Source organism: Lactuca sativa, chromosome 7, assembly GCF_002870075.4.
Source record: "Lactuca sativa cultivar Salinas chromosome 7, Lsat_Salinas_v11, whole genome shotgun sequence".
NCBI lineage: Eukaryota > Viridiplantae > Streptophyta > Magnoliopsida > Asterales > Asteraceae > Lactuca > Lactuca sativa.
Window position 1 is genome coordinate 128,652,557 of NC_056629.2, and position 18,919 is coordinate 128,671,475.

Genomic DNA, 18,919 nt, shown 5'->3' on the forward strand with positions numbered 1-18,919 from the left:
CCGAACTCTGCAACTCTTCCCTTGCGGTTTCTAACTATTCTTTCTCTAAGTACCACGGTACTTATCTAGGTATCTCCCCAAGATTACTCCTCTACTCATATCCCTAAAGGATTCCAACTAAATATTCTCACTGATCACATACTAAAAAGCACATCGCATATAACAGCAATTCCTAGGCTAAGACATCACAAATCAAGCCACTCTAGTCCTAAGATATGGAATACCTAGCCTGTCTCTAGCATGCAATAATATCTCATAAAGTGCATCATAAATATCTCATAACACAAAAGTAAGGGTATTTTGGGAAATCACCGTTCGGGCTCTGGCTGATTGTACACACTACTCTTTCTCGCTTTCTCTTTGAACTCTTATTCGCTTTAGAAAATTATTTCTTTGAAAACTTTTCTTACTTCTCAGTTTGAGTCCAGATTTACCCGAAGGCGCATACGAATCCCTCAAACCAAGGCTCTGATACCAACTTGTAGCACCGAAAATATCAAAACAATTTTTCATTTAAAAATAATCGTTTAATTCTTAAAAACACTTTGCTTAAAATCTCATTCTTAATCGAATTACAAAACATAACTCCATTTTCACCTGCATAATAAACCAGGATCCTCAAAACATGACTCTTTCTCTGGTGTGTACAATCGAGTCGATGTCGTCCCGTGATCCTGAGAGAAACCTGAAACACATAACACAAAACACTGTAAGCACGAAGCTTAGTGAGTTCCCCAAAATACCACTCTAACACATATTAGCCACTCGAGACTATAACTCTCTTGACCCTCCGGTCAGTGTGTCTCAGTGGGACCCTCCAGTCCTAGCTCTCTGTGGGCCCTCTGGCCCTAACTCTATGGACCCAAGGGTCCTAACTCTGAATCATGCATATCACATATCACAATAAATCTCAACATATAAATGGCATACAAATATACTGGCACATAATACGAAAAAAACCACATATAGCACATATTAGCCACTCGAAGCTATAACTCTACGGGCCCTTGGGCCCTAACTCTGCGGACCCTCTGGTCCTAGCTCTGTGGACCTTCTGGTCCTATCTCTGATATACACACAGCATAAATCACATAGAAATAATGCGGTGCCACATGTCACATACAATAACTCTGTCACATAACTCTGTTACCACTCTAGATAAAGTATACTGAGAAGACTCACCTGGAAATCAGAAAGCAATTATCTGCACATGCGAACCTCGGACTTGCCACCGCCTAACACATAAGGCAAATATCTCTAATTAGTACTCGAAGTCCCAACTCTAATTAACCGGCGATTACTCTTTTCCCTCTCTAGTCAGGTAATGGGTAAAAGACCATTTTACCCCTCCCTGGGCTCTATTACCTCTGTTGACCAAAACTCCCAAAGTCAACATAAGACAACTCAAGTCGACGGTCAACATTGACCAGACTCGGCGAGTACAAAAGAGTGACTCGGCGAGTCCATGCGGGTTCTCTAAATCCTTTTTAAACCTCTTACACACGACGAGTTCCCTCTCCACTCGTCGAGTTACTCGGCAACGAAACACGGGGCAACCCCGACTCGACTCGTCGAGTTTGCCTATGGACTCGGCAAGTTGCTCCCATGATAACCTTCATCTGACCTTCTGAGGTCAGATCTGCTTCACCAATCAATAGATCTAACTCCCTCAAAGCTAATAACCACGAAAAGGTCAAACCTTAGGCACTCATGCAAGGTTCTACAAGCTCATTTGGGTGAAACCCTCCATTACATAACAACCCTATCTCAAAACTCCAAATAGAATGCATAAAGCAGGATGGAAGGGACTCTCTGGACCCCTTTGGGTCCAGATCTATGGCTTCACACTCAATGGGACACTATACTACACAAATCAAGCCATAAAAGAAGCTAGAAAACCCTAAAATAACCAATCTTACCCAAAACAGAAAAGGGAGAACGATCTACTACCTCAATGGTGAAGATGCAAGCTCAGAAGCACTGAATCGACACCCCCCTTGACCTCCGTTTGCTGGAAATGACTACTCCATTGCACAACCACCTCAAGAATGCTCCAAAATGGCTCTTCTTCACTCTCTCAGCTCTCTGGTTCGATAGGAGTCTCTCAAAGGTGTAGGTGGCCGCCACTGAAGGCCATAAGGGCCTTTAAATAGGTCCCAAACCCGGACAATTAGGGTTTTCCTTGACAGCGCCGACTCGGCGAGTCCAAATACCCGACTCGTCGAGTCCCTTCATTAAACTGGTCCCCAAAACGCGATCCTACTCGACGAGTTGAGGCGTCAACTCACCGAGTCTCCTCATTCCCCAATATAAAATACTCAAATTCCCATACCTGGATATCCGGATGTTACAAATATAGCATTTTCTAGAGATTCACACTATTTTCAAACTTGAATAACAACTTTCAGGTTATACGATTGTAAACATTTTTATACAAGCAATGACACTAAATTCTTATGAACTCACCAGCTTTATGCTGATACTCGTTTTCAAAATAACTTGTATTCTCAGGTCGGCAATAGACAGGTACATAAGCAGTTTTTTAGAAGATGGAGCGCATACAAGACTCCTCTTTACTTTTGATTGTACTTTTTGGTGTCGATAAACTATACAGAACAGGCTTGTATTACATTTACTATATTAATGCAATGGATGGTGTTGCTTGTTTTTACTATTATGCATTGTTATGATACTGTAGATGACGTCCTCCACCCCAGAACGTATTCCGCCATTCTAGGTTTTGGGGTGTGACAACTGGGTACGAGGTTGCGTCTTACCACTGCTTATCATCCGTAGACTGACGGTCAGAGTGAGAGGACAATTCAAACATTCAAGGGCATGTTGAGAGCCTGTTTCATAGACTTCGGTGGGAGTTGGGACTCCTACTTTTCCTTAGGCGAGGTTTCTTACAGCAACAATTATCACTCCAGTATTGGTGAGCCACCAATTCGAGCTTCTCAATGGGTGGAAGTGTCGTACCCTAATTTGTTAGGGAGAGATTGGTCATAGAGTCATGGTAAGGACCGAGGTAGTTCTTTAGACAACAGATCTTATTCATCAGTTTAGATGGAGATTGCCGATAGCTCAGAGTCGGTAGAAGAATTATGCCGATAAGCATCGATATGAGTTGGAGTTTCAGGTTGGTGACATGGTTTCGCTAAATGTACTGCCATGGAAGGGTGTAATACGCTTCCGGAAGAGGTTCAAGTTGGGTTCCCAGTATAATGGGCCATTTCGAGTGATCGCCAGGGTCGACAAGGTAGCTTACTGATTAGATTTTCCTGAGGAGCTCAATCAGGTTCACAACACCTTCCATGTGTCTCAGCTTCGGAAGTATGTGGCTGATGATTCATCGGTTGTTTCTATGGACGATATTCATGTTGATGATCATCTGGACTATGTTGAGAGACCAGTGTCGATTTTGGGATCAGAAGATGAAGTCATTGCACAACAAGGTGGTTTCTTTGGTCAAAGTTCAGTGACAACATCAGAAGGGTTCCGAATGGATGTGAGAACCCGATTCAGAGATGAATGAGCATTACCCTGAGTTGTTCATAGCATGGACTTCGAGGACGAAGTCTAGTTCATGTGGGGGAGAATTGTAACATCTTGATATTGAGGAATTTTCATTTTTAAAACCAAAGTATAAGAATTTATTTCATTTTGGACCTTGGATGTGAGCTAATTGCAAAATTAGACCAAAATGGCATTTTCGTAAATTATGGGAGCTGGGTACGTACGTTGGGCATTCCATAGGAATGTCGGGCCTAGTTTTCCAAAGTTAAAACCCTAATTTTTATGGTCTGGACCCTATTTAAACATCCTTAAGTCCTAAACCTACCTTTTTTCAACAGCCTCCAACCCACCTTCGTCCCCAAGCAAACCCTAATCCTTTTTTATAGCATTGTTGAGCTTTTGTGTGTGTTTTGTTAACCTTGAAGGGGAGAGAAAGAAGAGAAGATCTGATGGGCTTTAGTATACTACAACATCCTATGGTGCACATACAACCCTAAATATCTTGGATCTATGTTTTCACTAATTATACATGCAAATGGTTTCAAATGCATTAAGCTATAACTAGCATGCAATTTGACATAAACAATACAAGATACTAGTTAGATTAACATGCCTTTTATGTGGCTTGTAGTTTTGATGTATTTGGTGTTGCTAGGAAGACTTCAACCTTTAAGAACTTAGTGCACCAAGTGTTGCACCTCAAATCGAATCACAACTCACCTAGACCAAAGGTGACTCTTGAGAGAGAATTCCATGCACCAAAACACCTCCATAATTCTCTAAGAACTTCATGTCACGTTTTTAGGTCATGTAGAATGTATTTATATGTTGAATTTCAAGGGTCATGGGTATAACCCAAATCCATACCCATGGGTGTTATGATCCATGGTTCATGTGGCCCAACTCTTTATGTATCCATACATAAACTTGGTCCAACATTAATCATAAACCCAACAAATATAAGTATAACTAATTAACATAATTAGTCCCCATAGATTTAATTAGTCTCTGTTGATCACAAAATTAATTCCAAATTAATTCTCGATCAATAATAATTAAAATATATGATTTCATATTAATATATTAGAACTTATAATATATTAATAGATCATATATAACCTTCTCTCAAGATTCCATCCTAACAAATTGTCCTGGTGTTATGCAACCAAAATGGACCATGCTACTCTCGGGTCGAATACATACCAATCATAGTTATGGGCTTAGACATCTAATCCAACAAGATCATCTTGGTGGAGTGGGACTCTTTGAATCCAGAATAGCAACATCATTTGGCATCATTTGGAGGTAAAAAGATGTAAACTTGATTAAGAGTTATTTAGATCTTGTTTAGTTATGAAACGATGTTCTTTTGGTCCCATAAGCTTGGTATTATGAATATGGATTACTCTAATCCATATAAACTGTCCTTTTAGACGTTTTGGAGCATCTTGAAGCATAAAAATGTAATCTTGGTTGCTAGTTTCCTTCCATACTTGATCTAGGTTTTCTTAATGGGTTAAGTAGTTAGAGTTTTTGTGTTTGGGCACTTAATGGCATGCAAGACCATAAAATTGGAGACTTTATGGTTAAGGACTTTATTTTAAGGCTAGATCTAAAATATAGGAAAAAAGCTTAAGGATTAAGCTCTTAATAAGAAGGAAAATAACCCTTTTTTGAACGATGGGTGTAGCCCAGGAACGCTTAGCGTTCGTGGTTAACCCTCATGATTTATTGTCAAGATTGTTTATGCCAAGCGTACAAGCTGGGTATGTTAGGAGTACTCAGTTGTGTTGACAAAGTTTGACTTTTTGACTAAGTTGGGCCTAAGGGATATTTTGGTATTTTGAGTGGTAATTGAGACTGGTTATTATTTGATGAATAGGTTACCATTCGAGCTGATGTTCGGAGTTGTGTCCTGTTCAACGATCTTTTTCAGACTAAGAGGTGAGTTTTCCCTCAGTGTACTTATAGGTCGAAGGCACCAAGGCCGTCTAGTTGTATTCGATATCCGATTTTATTACATACTATTATGTTGAGATACATATTCATTGGTTATGTGATTAGACTGGTAGATCTATAGGACTACCTATGTTTTGTTAATTACTGTTTGTTATTGTATATGTCGACATGTTATGGTTTGATGGGTTGAGGCGGCCCAGCTGGTGTTGAAGGCCATAAAACCCATGGCGACCCGAATAGACTGAAGGCATGCAAGGTGGTCCAGTTAGGCTGAAGGCCTGGAGAGCAGTTCATATAGGTTGTAGGCCCTGCAAGGCAGTCCAGTCATGCTGAAGGCTCATGTATGCATGTTTTTGTTTGTTATGTTGTATGGTGGTACTTTGGGGGAACTCACTAAGCTTTGGCTTAAGGTTTTAGTTTATTGTTTCAGGTACTAGATATGATCATGGGAAAGTGAATGCATGATCATGCACATCTTCCTGATTTTATGATATTAGTTCTTATGATACTTTGATTATGAATATACTTTTGAAACAATGGTTTTTCTTGTAAATAATTATGGGTTTGGTTGTTTTTGAAAAGTTAAAATTTATTGAGATTTTTGGTTCATTACAAATATCCTCCACCATTTCCAATCTAGCCTCCAAAATAAAAGACAACTGTGAATGTCTTGGGTTTTTTTCCATGTTTTCTAGTTGATGCTTTATGTCATCCATTTCCTCCATCATTCTCTCCAATTCTTCCTTCTTGCTATCAAGTTCCTTTACCTTCAATGCAATCTCATTATCCTTTCGCTTCATATCTTTCTTAAACTGTTTCTTAGTCATTTCAAGTTCCCTATTATGTTCTTAAGAACCATAGATCATTAAGGAAGTGGCTTGAAACCCAAAAGCTGCAATGAGAAACTATCATTGAAATAGATTAATAAAGAGAATAGAAAACTTGCAAACTGAACTAGCATGATCACTTTCTGCTTGACCTCAAAAGGATTTAGTCCTTTGAACACTTCTTGATCCACCTCTAAAGTGAACTTCCTCTTCTTGGGATCATGACTTTTGCCTTGCTCTCCGATTTTCTTGTACCTATAGTGGTAGGTTTTATAACTTTCACAATGAGATTTGTAGATAGGAATTCATCTACATTGAAGGAAGAGCTGAATAGAGCACTTGAACGAGTCTCCCTTACACCTAACTAAAGATAATGTTGTTAACCAACATAGGAATGTTATAGATAAAGGATGTATTACAACATACCTATGGACATGGTTGATTTTGGATCTTCAACTTTAATAGATGAACTAAGATTCCTTGAAAGACAAGCTTCTACCACTCTAAAGCTTCTTTCTTTTTCTGCTGAAAGAAATAAAAATTCTTGGACCTTTTCTTAAGTATTTACTTGAGAAGGACAAATCTCATCGAACTTTGGAACTGTCCAGGAATAAAAGAATAAAATCAACATTAAAAGAGAATACAAAGTAAAAAAATACCCAAAATATAAAATCCCTACCCTCGGTTAGCCAATCTTGGGAAGGAAGGTCTTATCCAAAGTAAATAGTCATAACAAAAAAGTATCTCTCTTTCCATTCATGATTCGCATGAGAACTTTTAAGACTAGATTATAATTACGAGTCTTCACTTTAAGAAGCACTCAAGAATAACCAAAAGTTTGGAGAATATTGACACTCACTATTTTAGAAAAAGTAAGGTTCAAACCTTCAGTTTCATTAAGGTGGTAAGCCAGTTTGGTGACCTTAAAAGCCTCAAAAATCAACGAATGGAAAGGAAATGACAAACCAATGTAAAAAGGAAGCTTGTAGAAACAAACCAAAGATGAAGAAAGATAATCCACTCTTAATTTTTACACAGGGATCCTAAAGATTGTATCTTGTGTAAACATACATGGCGATCGAAGTAGATAAATGTTGAAATTTAAGAACTTACTAACATTGCTTTCATTTCCAGGTAACAAACCTAAATCTATAAAACCCTCGACGACAAGTTTATCAGATCTAGCCCTAGCTCGAATGAGTCTTTATCCCATGATCAAACAAACAAGAAGAATGCGAAAATGGAGAAGAGAGTGATTTCCTAAGAAGAAAACTCCAATGATCGCAAATTAACTAAAGGAACAAAGAAATGCGATGGATTTATAAGAGTTTTTTGAAGCAGAAGTCTCAGCCATTCAAAATACAAACTTCCTTGGGTAATCGATAGATAAGATGAACCCTAGAAACATGGGTCATATCATATCAACATAACTCGTTTTCAAAGTCTAAAAATCTCCAAGCGTCCAGGATCTTGGATTGAAGATTTATTGGGGCAATTATTGTCGGTAGAAATTTTGACTTACTACTTTTATATCTTGACCTTTTACTAACATCCCGGGCAAGCTTAAGATCTTGGATTTAATCAGTATCTTGGCCTAATATCGTATTTTTTGTGATATATTATACAGGAATGTAAAGCTTGACTAAAAAAGTAGAAAGAGTCAACTATACATGGTCAGTGCCTCATGAACGTGGTAGACACTTGAGAAAGTCAGACAAGGCAAAGATCAAGGAGAATCTCAAGAATGTCAGAATTAGAGTTATTATTGTTTTGTATATAAAGACCAGCTGGTCGATGCACACACATACATTTCCACTAATACTTATTCTCTTATTCTTTCAACACTTAAGCACATTCACTTCATTACTACGATCAGTTAGCACTTGTAAATTTATTTTGATTTAATACAAGTTCTAAGGCAGGTGATTTTATCACCTCTCGAGGTTCTGTATCGGAGATCTAAACGGATTAAGGGTTTTCCTCATAATTCTATATATTCTTGCGTTTATTTTTATTTACTTACTATTGTTTGATCGACATACACTTATTTCATTGTTTTCTTGATTGTTAACCTGTTTTCATATCAAAATTATTAAAACACTTTGTGGTATCTTGGTACCTTTTTGAGTATCTTAAAGCTTTATTACACATATTTACTTATAAATTACCTTAACACTATTTTTGTCCTAAACACACTCATTTTCATCTAAAAAATACTACGCTTTAACTTAATAGCTCCCTGAGTACTATTATTCTTCACCTCAGATCTTCGACAAAAACAAGATCCTCGACATATTTCAAAATCTTAAGCACTCCAGTTTTTAACATCTTACTCCTAATATCACACCACACTTGCTAATTTGTCACAAAATTAGTTTGTTAATTTTTGACCAAAACATCCATCACCTCAGAAGTAATCTCATGAAAAGTTACAAGAACATGAGCCTTAAAAAAATTTTGTTGGGATATTGGCAATAGCACACAAAAAAAAATGTTTGTTAAGATCAAGAGAAATTAAAAAGAAAAATCAATGAATAATATCTCCGAGACTATGAATAATGCTCTACGAGGAGCAACACACTTACTGGTCAATGTGTGTATTGACCTTACATTTAATAGAGTTTGTGCAACTTTTTAAAAAACACATTGATATTGTAGTGCACTACAATACACCTCTACCGCCATGTATGTAGGCCATGTATATAGCACCTTTTTTTAACCATGAAAACTCATGCATAAAGCCATAACTTATCCGGGTCTAGCTATAATCATGAAGGTGTCGATATAATTATAACTACATTACAGACAAATCAAACTGGAAGGAATACACACACTATCTACTATTATCAATAAGCATGTACATTTGGTAAGTAGTAGATGGAATCATTTTGATGTTTATATGCTCTTGATGTTTATTGGTTCAGAGGGGATAACCCTCTTTCCATTGTGAATATTGGTTAAACTACTATGACGTACGAACAACAATACAATTACACTTTTTCGTCGCTTCTCATGTCAGATTGTAAGATTGAAGCAGATAACTCAAGACTTGCTCTTGATCGAAGGTGAAGGTTTGCAAATCGAATTCTTAACGAGATTGATGTTCTTCAACCTGATGAACCCGATAGATATGGAATATCCCTGGTCATAACAAAAGAAATTGTCAAATTTCTCAAACAAAATTTAAAACAATATGAAATTTGTATTTTTATTGATCTTGTAATATTATGTTTAATTGAACTTGTATTTCGAGTTTAATATAGCTTGTGTTTAATGTTTAAAAAATTATATAAAGTTGAAACGTTGTAATATATTTGACTCCAGTGTGAATTTGACGGTGTTAGACGAAATTTCAGTATTGGTAAAATTTGCTAGAATTAATATTTGTTCGATTATAAATTATTGTTATTGTTATATATTTTTAATAAACAATTTCATATGCAATATATAAAAACTGTAAAAAAAACAATGTTTTAAAAATTGATATAATTACTAATTATGATATAAGTTAATGGCTCAAAATACAAATTACGGGGGACTAAGAAAACTTCTGATTTTTCATTCTATTTTTGCAAACTGATTTTAAAAACAACTTATACACCCTATTTATGCAAAATAAATAAATAAAAATAAAACTCTGTGTGGTTGGGTTTCGTCCTATATAGTCTTAAAACATATATTAAACGACAGAAATATGAGTTATGGTTGGTATAAAAATCATTTTTGAACCTAAAATCAATTTTGGATAATATAAATGTCAATGTTTTCGATAGGGATTCTTACGACCTTTACTTTAACTATAAATGCTTGTATTTCATTGATAATAACTTTTTTTAATATATATTTCTTTTAATTTTCAATAAATACTTATGGTTCATGGATAATATATTTCTTTTTCGATATATGTTTTCTAAGAAAATTTCTCAGCCTTTATAAAGGGAGCGAGACTCCACCCACTGTTGACCTACTTTCGATTACAACCTCTGCTTTTGTGCACTTTGAGTACGCAATGGAGGGCATCGAACACAGAACACTGAGGGTAAATGGAATCGACATGCATATTGCAGAAAAGGGCGAAGGCCCAACAATCCTCTTCCTTCATGGCTTCCCGGAGCTCTGGTACACATGGCGCCACCAGATCCAAGCGTTGGCCGCCCTAGGCTACCACTGCGTCGCCCCTGACCTCCGTGGATACGGCAACACTGATGCTCCACCGTCTCCAACCAGCTATACCTGTCTCCATGTGGTGGGTGACCTGGTGGCTCTCATAGAATCGCTGGGTGGAGAACCGGTGTACCTGGTGGCGCATGACTGGGGTGCAATGATCGGGTGGTACCTGTGCATGTTTAGGCCTGACAAGGTTAAGGCGTATGCCTGCATGTCTGTTCCATACCGACCTCGAAATCCCAAGATGAAGCCCGTTGAAACCATGAGAGCTTTCTTTGGTGAAGATTACTACATGTGCAGGTTTCAGGTCTCTCTCTCTCTCTCTCTCTCTCTCTCTCTCTCTCTCTCTCAAAAAGCCGTTTTGTAATGTTAAAACACCTCACTGTAGATCAAATCTTCTTTTGATCTCTCTTTCTCTCAAAAGCCATTTTGTAATGTTAAAAGACATCACTGTAGATCAAATCTTCTTTTGATGTTTTATTTCCTTAGTGCTGTATTTCGCTGGTAGGCACCTACCATAAATGTTGTGTGATATAATTGATTTTATTTTTCTGAGAGAGACAATTGAAAAGAGTTTTGAACTCACTACTGGTTTTGTCACAAAAAAACCGTACCCCTGCATGAGACTGAAATTAATGAAACGTGGCCGGTAAGACCGACCCAAAAGTTAATACGCATTTAAGATTTTGTTTTAACGTAGACAGTCTCCGAAGATTTTTTTATAAAATGGTGTATCTTTTTGTACTTTCTTTTGCCATAGAGGTCTTCCCCATTCCTCACTACACTACATTTGATATATACCACCCTAACATGTTTCACATTATAAACAAAATTTCCCCTTTTGAAACTAGTTACACATAAATAAAGTGAATGTTAGTTCTTTTCAGGAATCTGGAGTAATCGAAGCAGAGATAAAAAGCTATGAAACAGGGGAATTGCTTAAGAAAATTCTAACTGATAGGAAACCAGGACCACCTTGTTTGCCTAAATCGGATCCATTTCAACTCAAAGGATTGAATGCTCCTCTGCCATTACCAACTTGGTTATCTGAAGAGGACCTTAAGTATAACGTTGAAAAATTTAACCAAACGGGCTTCACAGGAGCCTTTAACTATTACCGTGCTTTGGATCTGTAAGTATTCTCAACCACCTAGATATTGGTCCTACGGGATGCATTAGTAAGAAAGTGCTTGTTCATTTATCATAATAAATGAATAGGTACGTTGGATGTTAGCAAGTGGATAGGCCAGGTTGGCCTCTTTGTTTGAGGTTCGGGTTTTTCTACAGCCAATGCTTGGTTTTACATGGGTCCTACTCCTAGAGTTAAATCTATACACGCTTATCTACCCTTGGACTATCCACATAAGCTTTTTTTTTTTTTATTAAAAAAGTTCATCGTAAACAAGTTTTGTAAAAACTTTATTTTGATCGTATGAGCTTTTTCGTTTGGTTTTTACTATTTTCTAAAATTGGTTGTGAATAGATATACAGCTGTAGTTGCGAAGCTTTTATTAAATCCTCAACCAACTATAATATAATCACTTACATAATAAATCATATATATACTTCCTCGGTCCTAATATTATTGTTTACAGACATAAAACACACGGATTAGGAAAACATTAATTACCACTAATTTTATATAATAAAATTACATTTTTGTTCTTACTTTGCATATAATGTTCCATTAAATGCTTAATTGGTTAAGTAATAATAAAAGTTTATTTTGATAAAAATATTATTTATTTTTAAAAGTAGATTATTATTTTAAAACAAACAAACAAAAAAAGATAAGACTATAAATTTAAGACAGAGGGAATAAAAAATATGAATTTGTTGTTCTATATAAAATCATTAAAAAAACTTTATAATAAATTACACATCTTTTCTAGACGTAGCTGCCTACCTAATTGGAAAACAAGGAAGGCGGTTTTCGTTGGTATTTGTTCGTTGGTATTAGCAAAAACAGAGCACAACGTCATTTTGTAATACAGACGAAAATTTTGAGAAAAAACTACAAAATCGATGCTCAATATGAAAATAAAAAGAGACTAAAGGCGTAAATTGTTTCGCACCAAATGGACGATCCGCATAATTTAATGGAGATACTTTACTATTTTCAAAATTGAAAAATTAATAGTTAGGTGTCTTAATTTTTTTAACAAGATCTTCATTTATGATCATTGCTTTGGTAGTGTAATTAATTGGATATATATGTTAGTTGTTAGTTAGATAACTGAGACTACTTGCTGGCTAATAACTTTAGAGGCCATGCTTGATCTTCTAGATTAGTTGCTGTTTTCATGCATGGGGCCCAATGGCTATTGACCAACGTTCAACTAGTTGAATTTTTTTTTAATTTAATCGCATGTTTATCTTGAGTTGAGGATCACAATTAATAGGAGCTTGGAGCAATGCCGACTTTTCCTTAACTATTATTAAATACATTCATCAAATTTAAATAATTTATTTTAAATCCCTTTTTACAACGTATATATCTTTCTCTTATATTTTTAACTTTTAGAACATAGAATTTATTCATAATCCTAATAATATTTTATTTATTAGAAAGCTACCTTTTCTGTTTGGGTAAGCCGAAATTTTGCGAAAAAACATACTGTGTAGTGAACATATTTAGACGTTTTACCGTTTTACTTTGTTAAGTTAATTGGTTTTGATTTGGCAAAAAAATTAATGAATTTCTTTCTTGTGCATGCTCTAATAGGTTGGTTTGAGGGTCACATTAACATAAATCATGCTCTTTTATGGTATCCAATTAGGGTTTGACTAAAGAATCCCAGACCATACTTCACCCAATTGGAAAATAATTAACTGTTGACTAGTTTCACACGTATGTTGCTCTATGCGCTAACTTTTCTGTTTTGTACAAAGGAATTGGGAGCTTACTGCAGCATGGAGTGGAGTACAAGTGAATGTACCAGTGATATACGTAGTAGGGGATGAAGATATGGTGTACACAACACCAGGGTTAAAAGAGTACGTTCATGGTGGTGGATTCAAGAAAGACGTGCCATTGCTCGAAGAAGTTGTGGTAATGGAAGGCGTGGGTCACTTTCTGAACCAGGAAAAGCCTCAGGAATCTACTGACATCATTTATGATTTCATTAAGAAGTTCTAACCATCAACCACTAATACAACTGTTTTAATAACTTCCATATATATGTATGGTTGGGAATGAAGTTGATGGTTCTCCAAAATTTGTTAGTTAAATCCTTAATCACATAGGTGTGTACCCATTAGCAATAACTTCATTAAATAATTAAAGTTGCTTGTATTAGCAAGTTTCGTGAACGTAATTGTATCTCCTTCGCTTGATAATTTGTTTTATTTATTTATTTCATCTCATTATTATGAAAGCCCCCTTCTTAATTGACGGCTAGCTATAACAACATGGTCATTCTCAATCAATGAGAGATCCACTCTTGCATGTGTTCCGAATTGACAAATATTTTTTAAGCCAGCAACATCTTGATGAGGATGCCAATTTCTTGATCTTAGAACCTGCAAGACATCAATTCCGTCTCATCTTTTGTAAACTTTATCTGCAAGAAAGTCAATGGAAGAGTTGACACGTTTGCTTTGGCCATTTTTTTAAATTATAGTTCTAGATAGGTTGATTGCAAAGATGTTGTCAGGAAGCATCCTAGGCCGTTCAAATGGGGTACAAATTCTTACACTCAGTCTTGAATATGCTGGATGTTACAAGCATATTTGGTGATTCTCATGTTGACTTGTATAGTTCATTTATGGGAGATTGACGAAGAGATTCTAGGAACTTGTTGATCAGACAAAACCCACATGATATATTATCCCTTACATGAGTAATTTACTTTAAAGTCGCACAATTTTGTTAAATGTGGGATCCATTATTTTTACACATTTATAGTTTCGGAAAATTAATGTTTTGTTGAACTTCAAACAATACAATTAAACAATCAAATAATGAAGGGACGTAACTAAAGTAACTTATATAAACAGCTTTATTAACAAAAGAACTACATTTTTCCAAGGTTTTGTGTGTTGTAGAGTAGGTATGAGTTAGGTCCAAGGTTTTTAATAACGTAAGGCGTGACTTGGCGGCAATATTAACCTTAAGCTTTTTTGAGTCGTGGCGAACCACGTTGTATTTAAAGCATGAATTACAGCATCAATTTTATATATAATTAATAATGTTATATGTATTTTCTACTATTATTCATTTTTTATATACATATATAACTTAAGTCGACATTTTATCAAACCTTAGCAGCAATCACAAGCCTTGGAACCACAACACGTCATGACGGACCCATGGCGAGATTTTTAGAACATTGGTTAGGTGTAAAGTTATATATGAATATAGTATGAGTACAGTTTGAACTTTCATAGTCAATTTCGGACAAACATAGTGTATTACCTATTTTTCATAACAAGTATTATTATGATAGATGTAAAGTTGTAAACCGTTGATCGAACAATGGAGATAATACATGACATATTGCTAAATAAAATGCGTTATAAGTTGTTAAAAATACTCTAACTATGGAACGTCAATATACTTTGAGAAATTGGCGCACAAGTTAGAGAAACGTGGCGCAAAGGATTGTACATTGCTATAATTTAAAAGTGTTAACATGGATTGCGACGTCAGGTTGAGGGTTTTCGCGACTTGATGATCTATCTTGGTGTTGAACATGTGTAATGAGAGAGAGACACATGGCAAAAGGAGAGTGGCATATGGTAAGCTCTGGCATACATGTAAGCATCATAAGGCGACCCAATACATGTTATGCCTCGAAGTCGCTGAATACAGTCACTACAAAATGGAGATTCAAAGTCTTTCGTTCAGTCCATTTGACGAAACGCGTACCAAAGTTTATAAGAGATTGTTTATAGTGGGAAAAGATAAATCACGATGTGAGCATATGAGGGTACGATTACTAAGTGAATAAAGGTATCGTCTTCTCTCGTTATTACATAAGTATATTTGTGTAGCTTGATTACGATAAGATTGTTAAAACCCAAAATAGATATTAGTGTTTACAATAAAGAGCTATTATGAACATAGTGATAAGCCATTAAATGTAGTTATGTAACTAAGTATTATGTATTAAATAGAAGTATATAGTGAAACACATAAGAGTTATATCATGGGTTGTAATAATCAAGAATTATATGTAATTTGAGAATACATGGTACGAGGGCTATCAAGGAACACCTAGAGCTTGAAATCTTATACATCTAGTATATTCCATGTGAGTAAACTTACATTTACTGGATAATTGATGTCTAGATATATGATATTTAATTTGTATTGTAACACCCATATTCTTATGTATGAATCTTTAGAGTATAAATTTTTCATTTTTTTCATTTTAGTGTCCTATGTTGAGCATAGGATAGTCTCATACTCTCAGTGGTGGAGCTTGAATAATTAATTTGGGGGGAGAAGGTGGCGAAAATCTTACAAACTAAAATCAATGTTCTTACACATAAAAAACAAAATTTATATTAGCAATAAAACACCATACTACTTAAAATTATTGTTCTTACACATAAAGAATCAAACATTTTTTTAGCGACTAAACACCAAAAAAAACCTAGAAGAAAAACTACAACTAAGCCGACGACCTTTAAGGTCTTTATACTCATCAATTACTGGCTTTGAATCAATGTTTTCAACAATTTCTTTTTCTATGTTAAACACTAAGCTGTTTTCGAGAAATTTATCTAACATCTTATTACGAAGGCGATTCTTGAATATTTTCATTGCTGAAAATCCCCTCTCTATTGTTGTAGTAGAAATTGGAAGTGTTAACATTAACAAACCACTCTATCAAGAAAATAATACTTCTCACGTTTCTAAGTTGCACAAGAACCTTGCAGAGGTCAATAATAGTTGATACACTACTTACCCTGGGATTCTTTGTCATATCGATATAAAAAATCTCTGATTGATATCATAATTGAATTCTCTCTTGCTCCATAAAATCATCAGGATAATACATATTAACAATATGACAAATCTGACCAATGTTAATCACTTTAGGGTCTTCTTTTGAAACTAAAGTAGAACTAAAACTTAACAACTCCATCACCTGATTATTGAATCTTTATTCAACTCATGTAATTGTTTGTCCAAGGTGGACATAAACAAATATACTTGGTAAAAATGTTCAAACGTAACATGATTATCTTTTATTTGAGGTCGATATCGAGTAGAAGTATATGAAGCTTTCATATCCGACATATCTACTTGATGTTTCTCACTTACATGTGCAAGAAAAGAACCACATCCGTTGTTCCTAAAATCATTTAGACTCTTCTTTGTTGCTGAAACTAACTCCATGGCATTAAGAATATCTTGGGATTTCTTTTGTAGAGCATGAGAAATATATAAGTTTTTCCCATTACTTCTTTCACCAAGTGAAGAATAAACATAGACTCAAATGATTTAATTTAACAATAAGCAGCATCAACATCTTTGTGTTGAGAATAAGTAGCACATACATCATGAATTATTCCACGGAGAACAACACGAGTACAATCAAACATGTTAAGTAAACTTCAAACATAACGAAAATAATAACCCCAACGTGCATCACCAACTCTTCTTAATGTCCCAAATTGATTAAATCCATTACCTTATTCGATTTCACCAAGTTCCAATAAATGTTCAATTTCAAATACCTTTTCCTTTTGGAACTTATCAAGACGCTTACTGGAAGCACAAACTACATTAGATGTAAAAGTTAAGTTTTTAAATACTTGATGTGTAGTAATAACTTCCCTTGAAGTAGCCACCAGTGCTAGTTGTAATGTGTAAGCAAAATAGTGAACATAATACACATACAGACAATCCTTAAGAATATGTGCATGTAATCCATTCCATTCGCCTCTCATATTACTAGCACCATCATAACCTTGGCCATGGATTTTACTAACATCAAATTGATAGTGTAAAATTTGTTTCCACATATTTGTTTTCAAGGTTAATGATAAGGTATCCCTAACATGAACAAAATCCAAGAACCTTTCCGTATGATCTCTTATACACCAACAAATCTCAAAACTATGGCCATTTGCTCTTTTTAGACTCATTTTGTGACTCATCAAACATGCCACAAAAGTATGAATCCCCCACTTCACTACGAATATGCTTCCGAACTTTATTTTCAATAACACTAAGAATTTATTTTTCAATATCTCCAGAAGTGTACTTTGAATTATAAGGACCTTTCTCTAATATAACACTTTCAACTTCATTATAAAATGCTAGAAGTTTTAGGAGTTGAAGAAAATTACCTCATTTTTTTGAATTAGGACTTTCATCATATCCTTGTAATGCACAAGCTTGGAATATCAACCAATGAAATGTGTCAATTGAATCTTTTAATCGTAAACATTTATTAAATATTTATGTTTTAGTTTGCTTCACTATGATATTTTTAATGTGTGTTGCATGGTTCATCAAATTTTCAATGAATGCAACAAGATTTCTATGTGAGCAACCAATGTTCTCCAAGAATGCACAATTTTTCCCCATCATTAACTTTTTTCCAACTGTTAAATCCTTCAACGGTAAATTCATCGTAACCATGGCACACACTTGGTTTATCATTAAATATATAACAAATAAAATAATAAGAAGCATGTATTGGTGGATAATACTCTAACCAATTAAGAAAAATGTTGAACCAAGAATATTGGAATCTACGAGGATGTTTCTTTGAACCTTTAGCATGATATTCTTGAAGACGTATTTGGAAAGGACCTAAAGTCATATAAGCTCATCTTAATTGTTCCCATAAATTAACTGGCCAATCCCACATTTGTTTTCGCTTAGCATGATCTCTTTCTAGATGCTCAAGATCCACTTCATTAGGATTTCTTTGTCTAGCTTCAGATATATCATTTTCTTGTTGATTGTCATGTTCTTGCGGGTGCGGCTCGGTTGATGAAGCTTTGTGATGATTATTCTCTTGATTTTCATTATGAGTTTATTCATCGTCAACCTTTCTTTTGAAAAAGTAATATATCGGTTTCATCTTTCCCATGAAATTTTATGATTTGTATGATTATATCTATAAAAATTAAAATTGTAATCAAAAGCTCATGAACCAATAAGCCAAATTCCGCAACAATTTATCTAAGAACACAATACTCTTAACCTAAATTATACAATATTCATCTATCAAGACCAAAAATTCTGCAATATTCATCTATCATGACCAAAATTTTGTAACGATTTTATCTAACAATGCTCCTAAATTCTACAAAACTTATCTAACAATATATCTAACAATCTGAAATCAATTATGATTTATGAGGTAATGAGAACACAGTTACACATATGACATCATCGTAGTCACAGAACACTGATTCATTGAACATGTTCTACGTAACTATATTCTACAAGATAACATGAAAAGAGAGATTTAGAGAAATAG

At 35.0% G+C, this 18,919-nt stretch overlaps 1 protein-coding gene across 1 annotated transcript; it reads left to right on the forward strand.

Moving 5' to 3' along the window:
* Nucleotides 1-10,214: 10,214 nt before the first annotated feature.
* On the forward strand, nt 10,215-13,781 carry LOC111884232 (uncharacterized). Its single transcript, XM_023880546.3, has 3 exons — nt 10,215-10,776; nt 11,357-11,601; nt 13,362-13,781. The coding sequence occupies exons 1-3, from the start codon at nt 10,312-10,314 to the stop codon at nt 13,606-13,608; spliced, it is 957 nt and encodes a 318-aa protein (XP_023736314.1). The 5' UTR covers nt 10,215-10,311; the 3' UTR covers nt 13,609-13,781.
* The last annotated feature ends 5,138 nt before the right edge of the window (nt 13,782-18,919 follow it).

Excerpts from the sequence above, each read along its gene's own strand:
- LOC111884232 (XM_023880546.3), top strand. The coding sequence starts at position 10,312 with ATGGAGGGCATCGAACACAGAACACTGAGGGTAAATGGAATCGACATG. Across the intron at positions 10,777-11,356 it reads ACTACATGTGCAGGTTTCAG|GAATCTGGAGTAATCGAAGC; the intron begins GTCTCTCTCTCT and ends AGTTCTTTTCAG. Across the intron at positions 11,602-13,361 it reads TATTACCGTGCTTTGGATCT|GAATTGGGAGCTTACTGCAG; the intron begins GTAAGTATTCTC and ends TTTTGTACAAAG.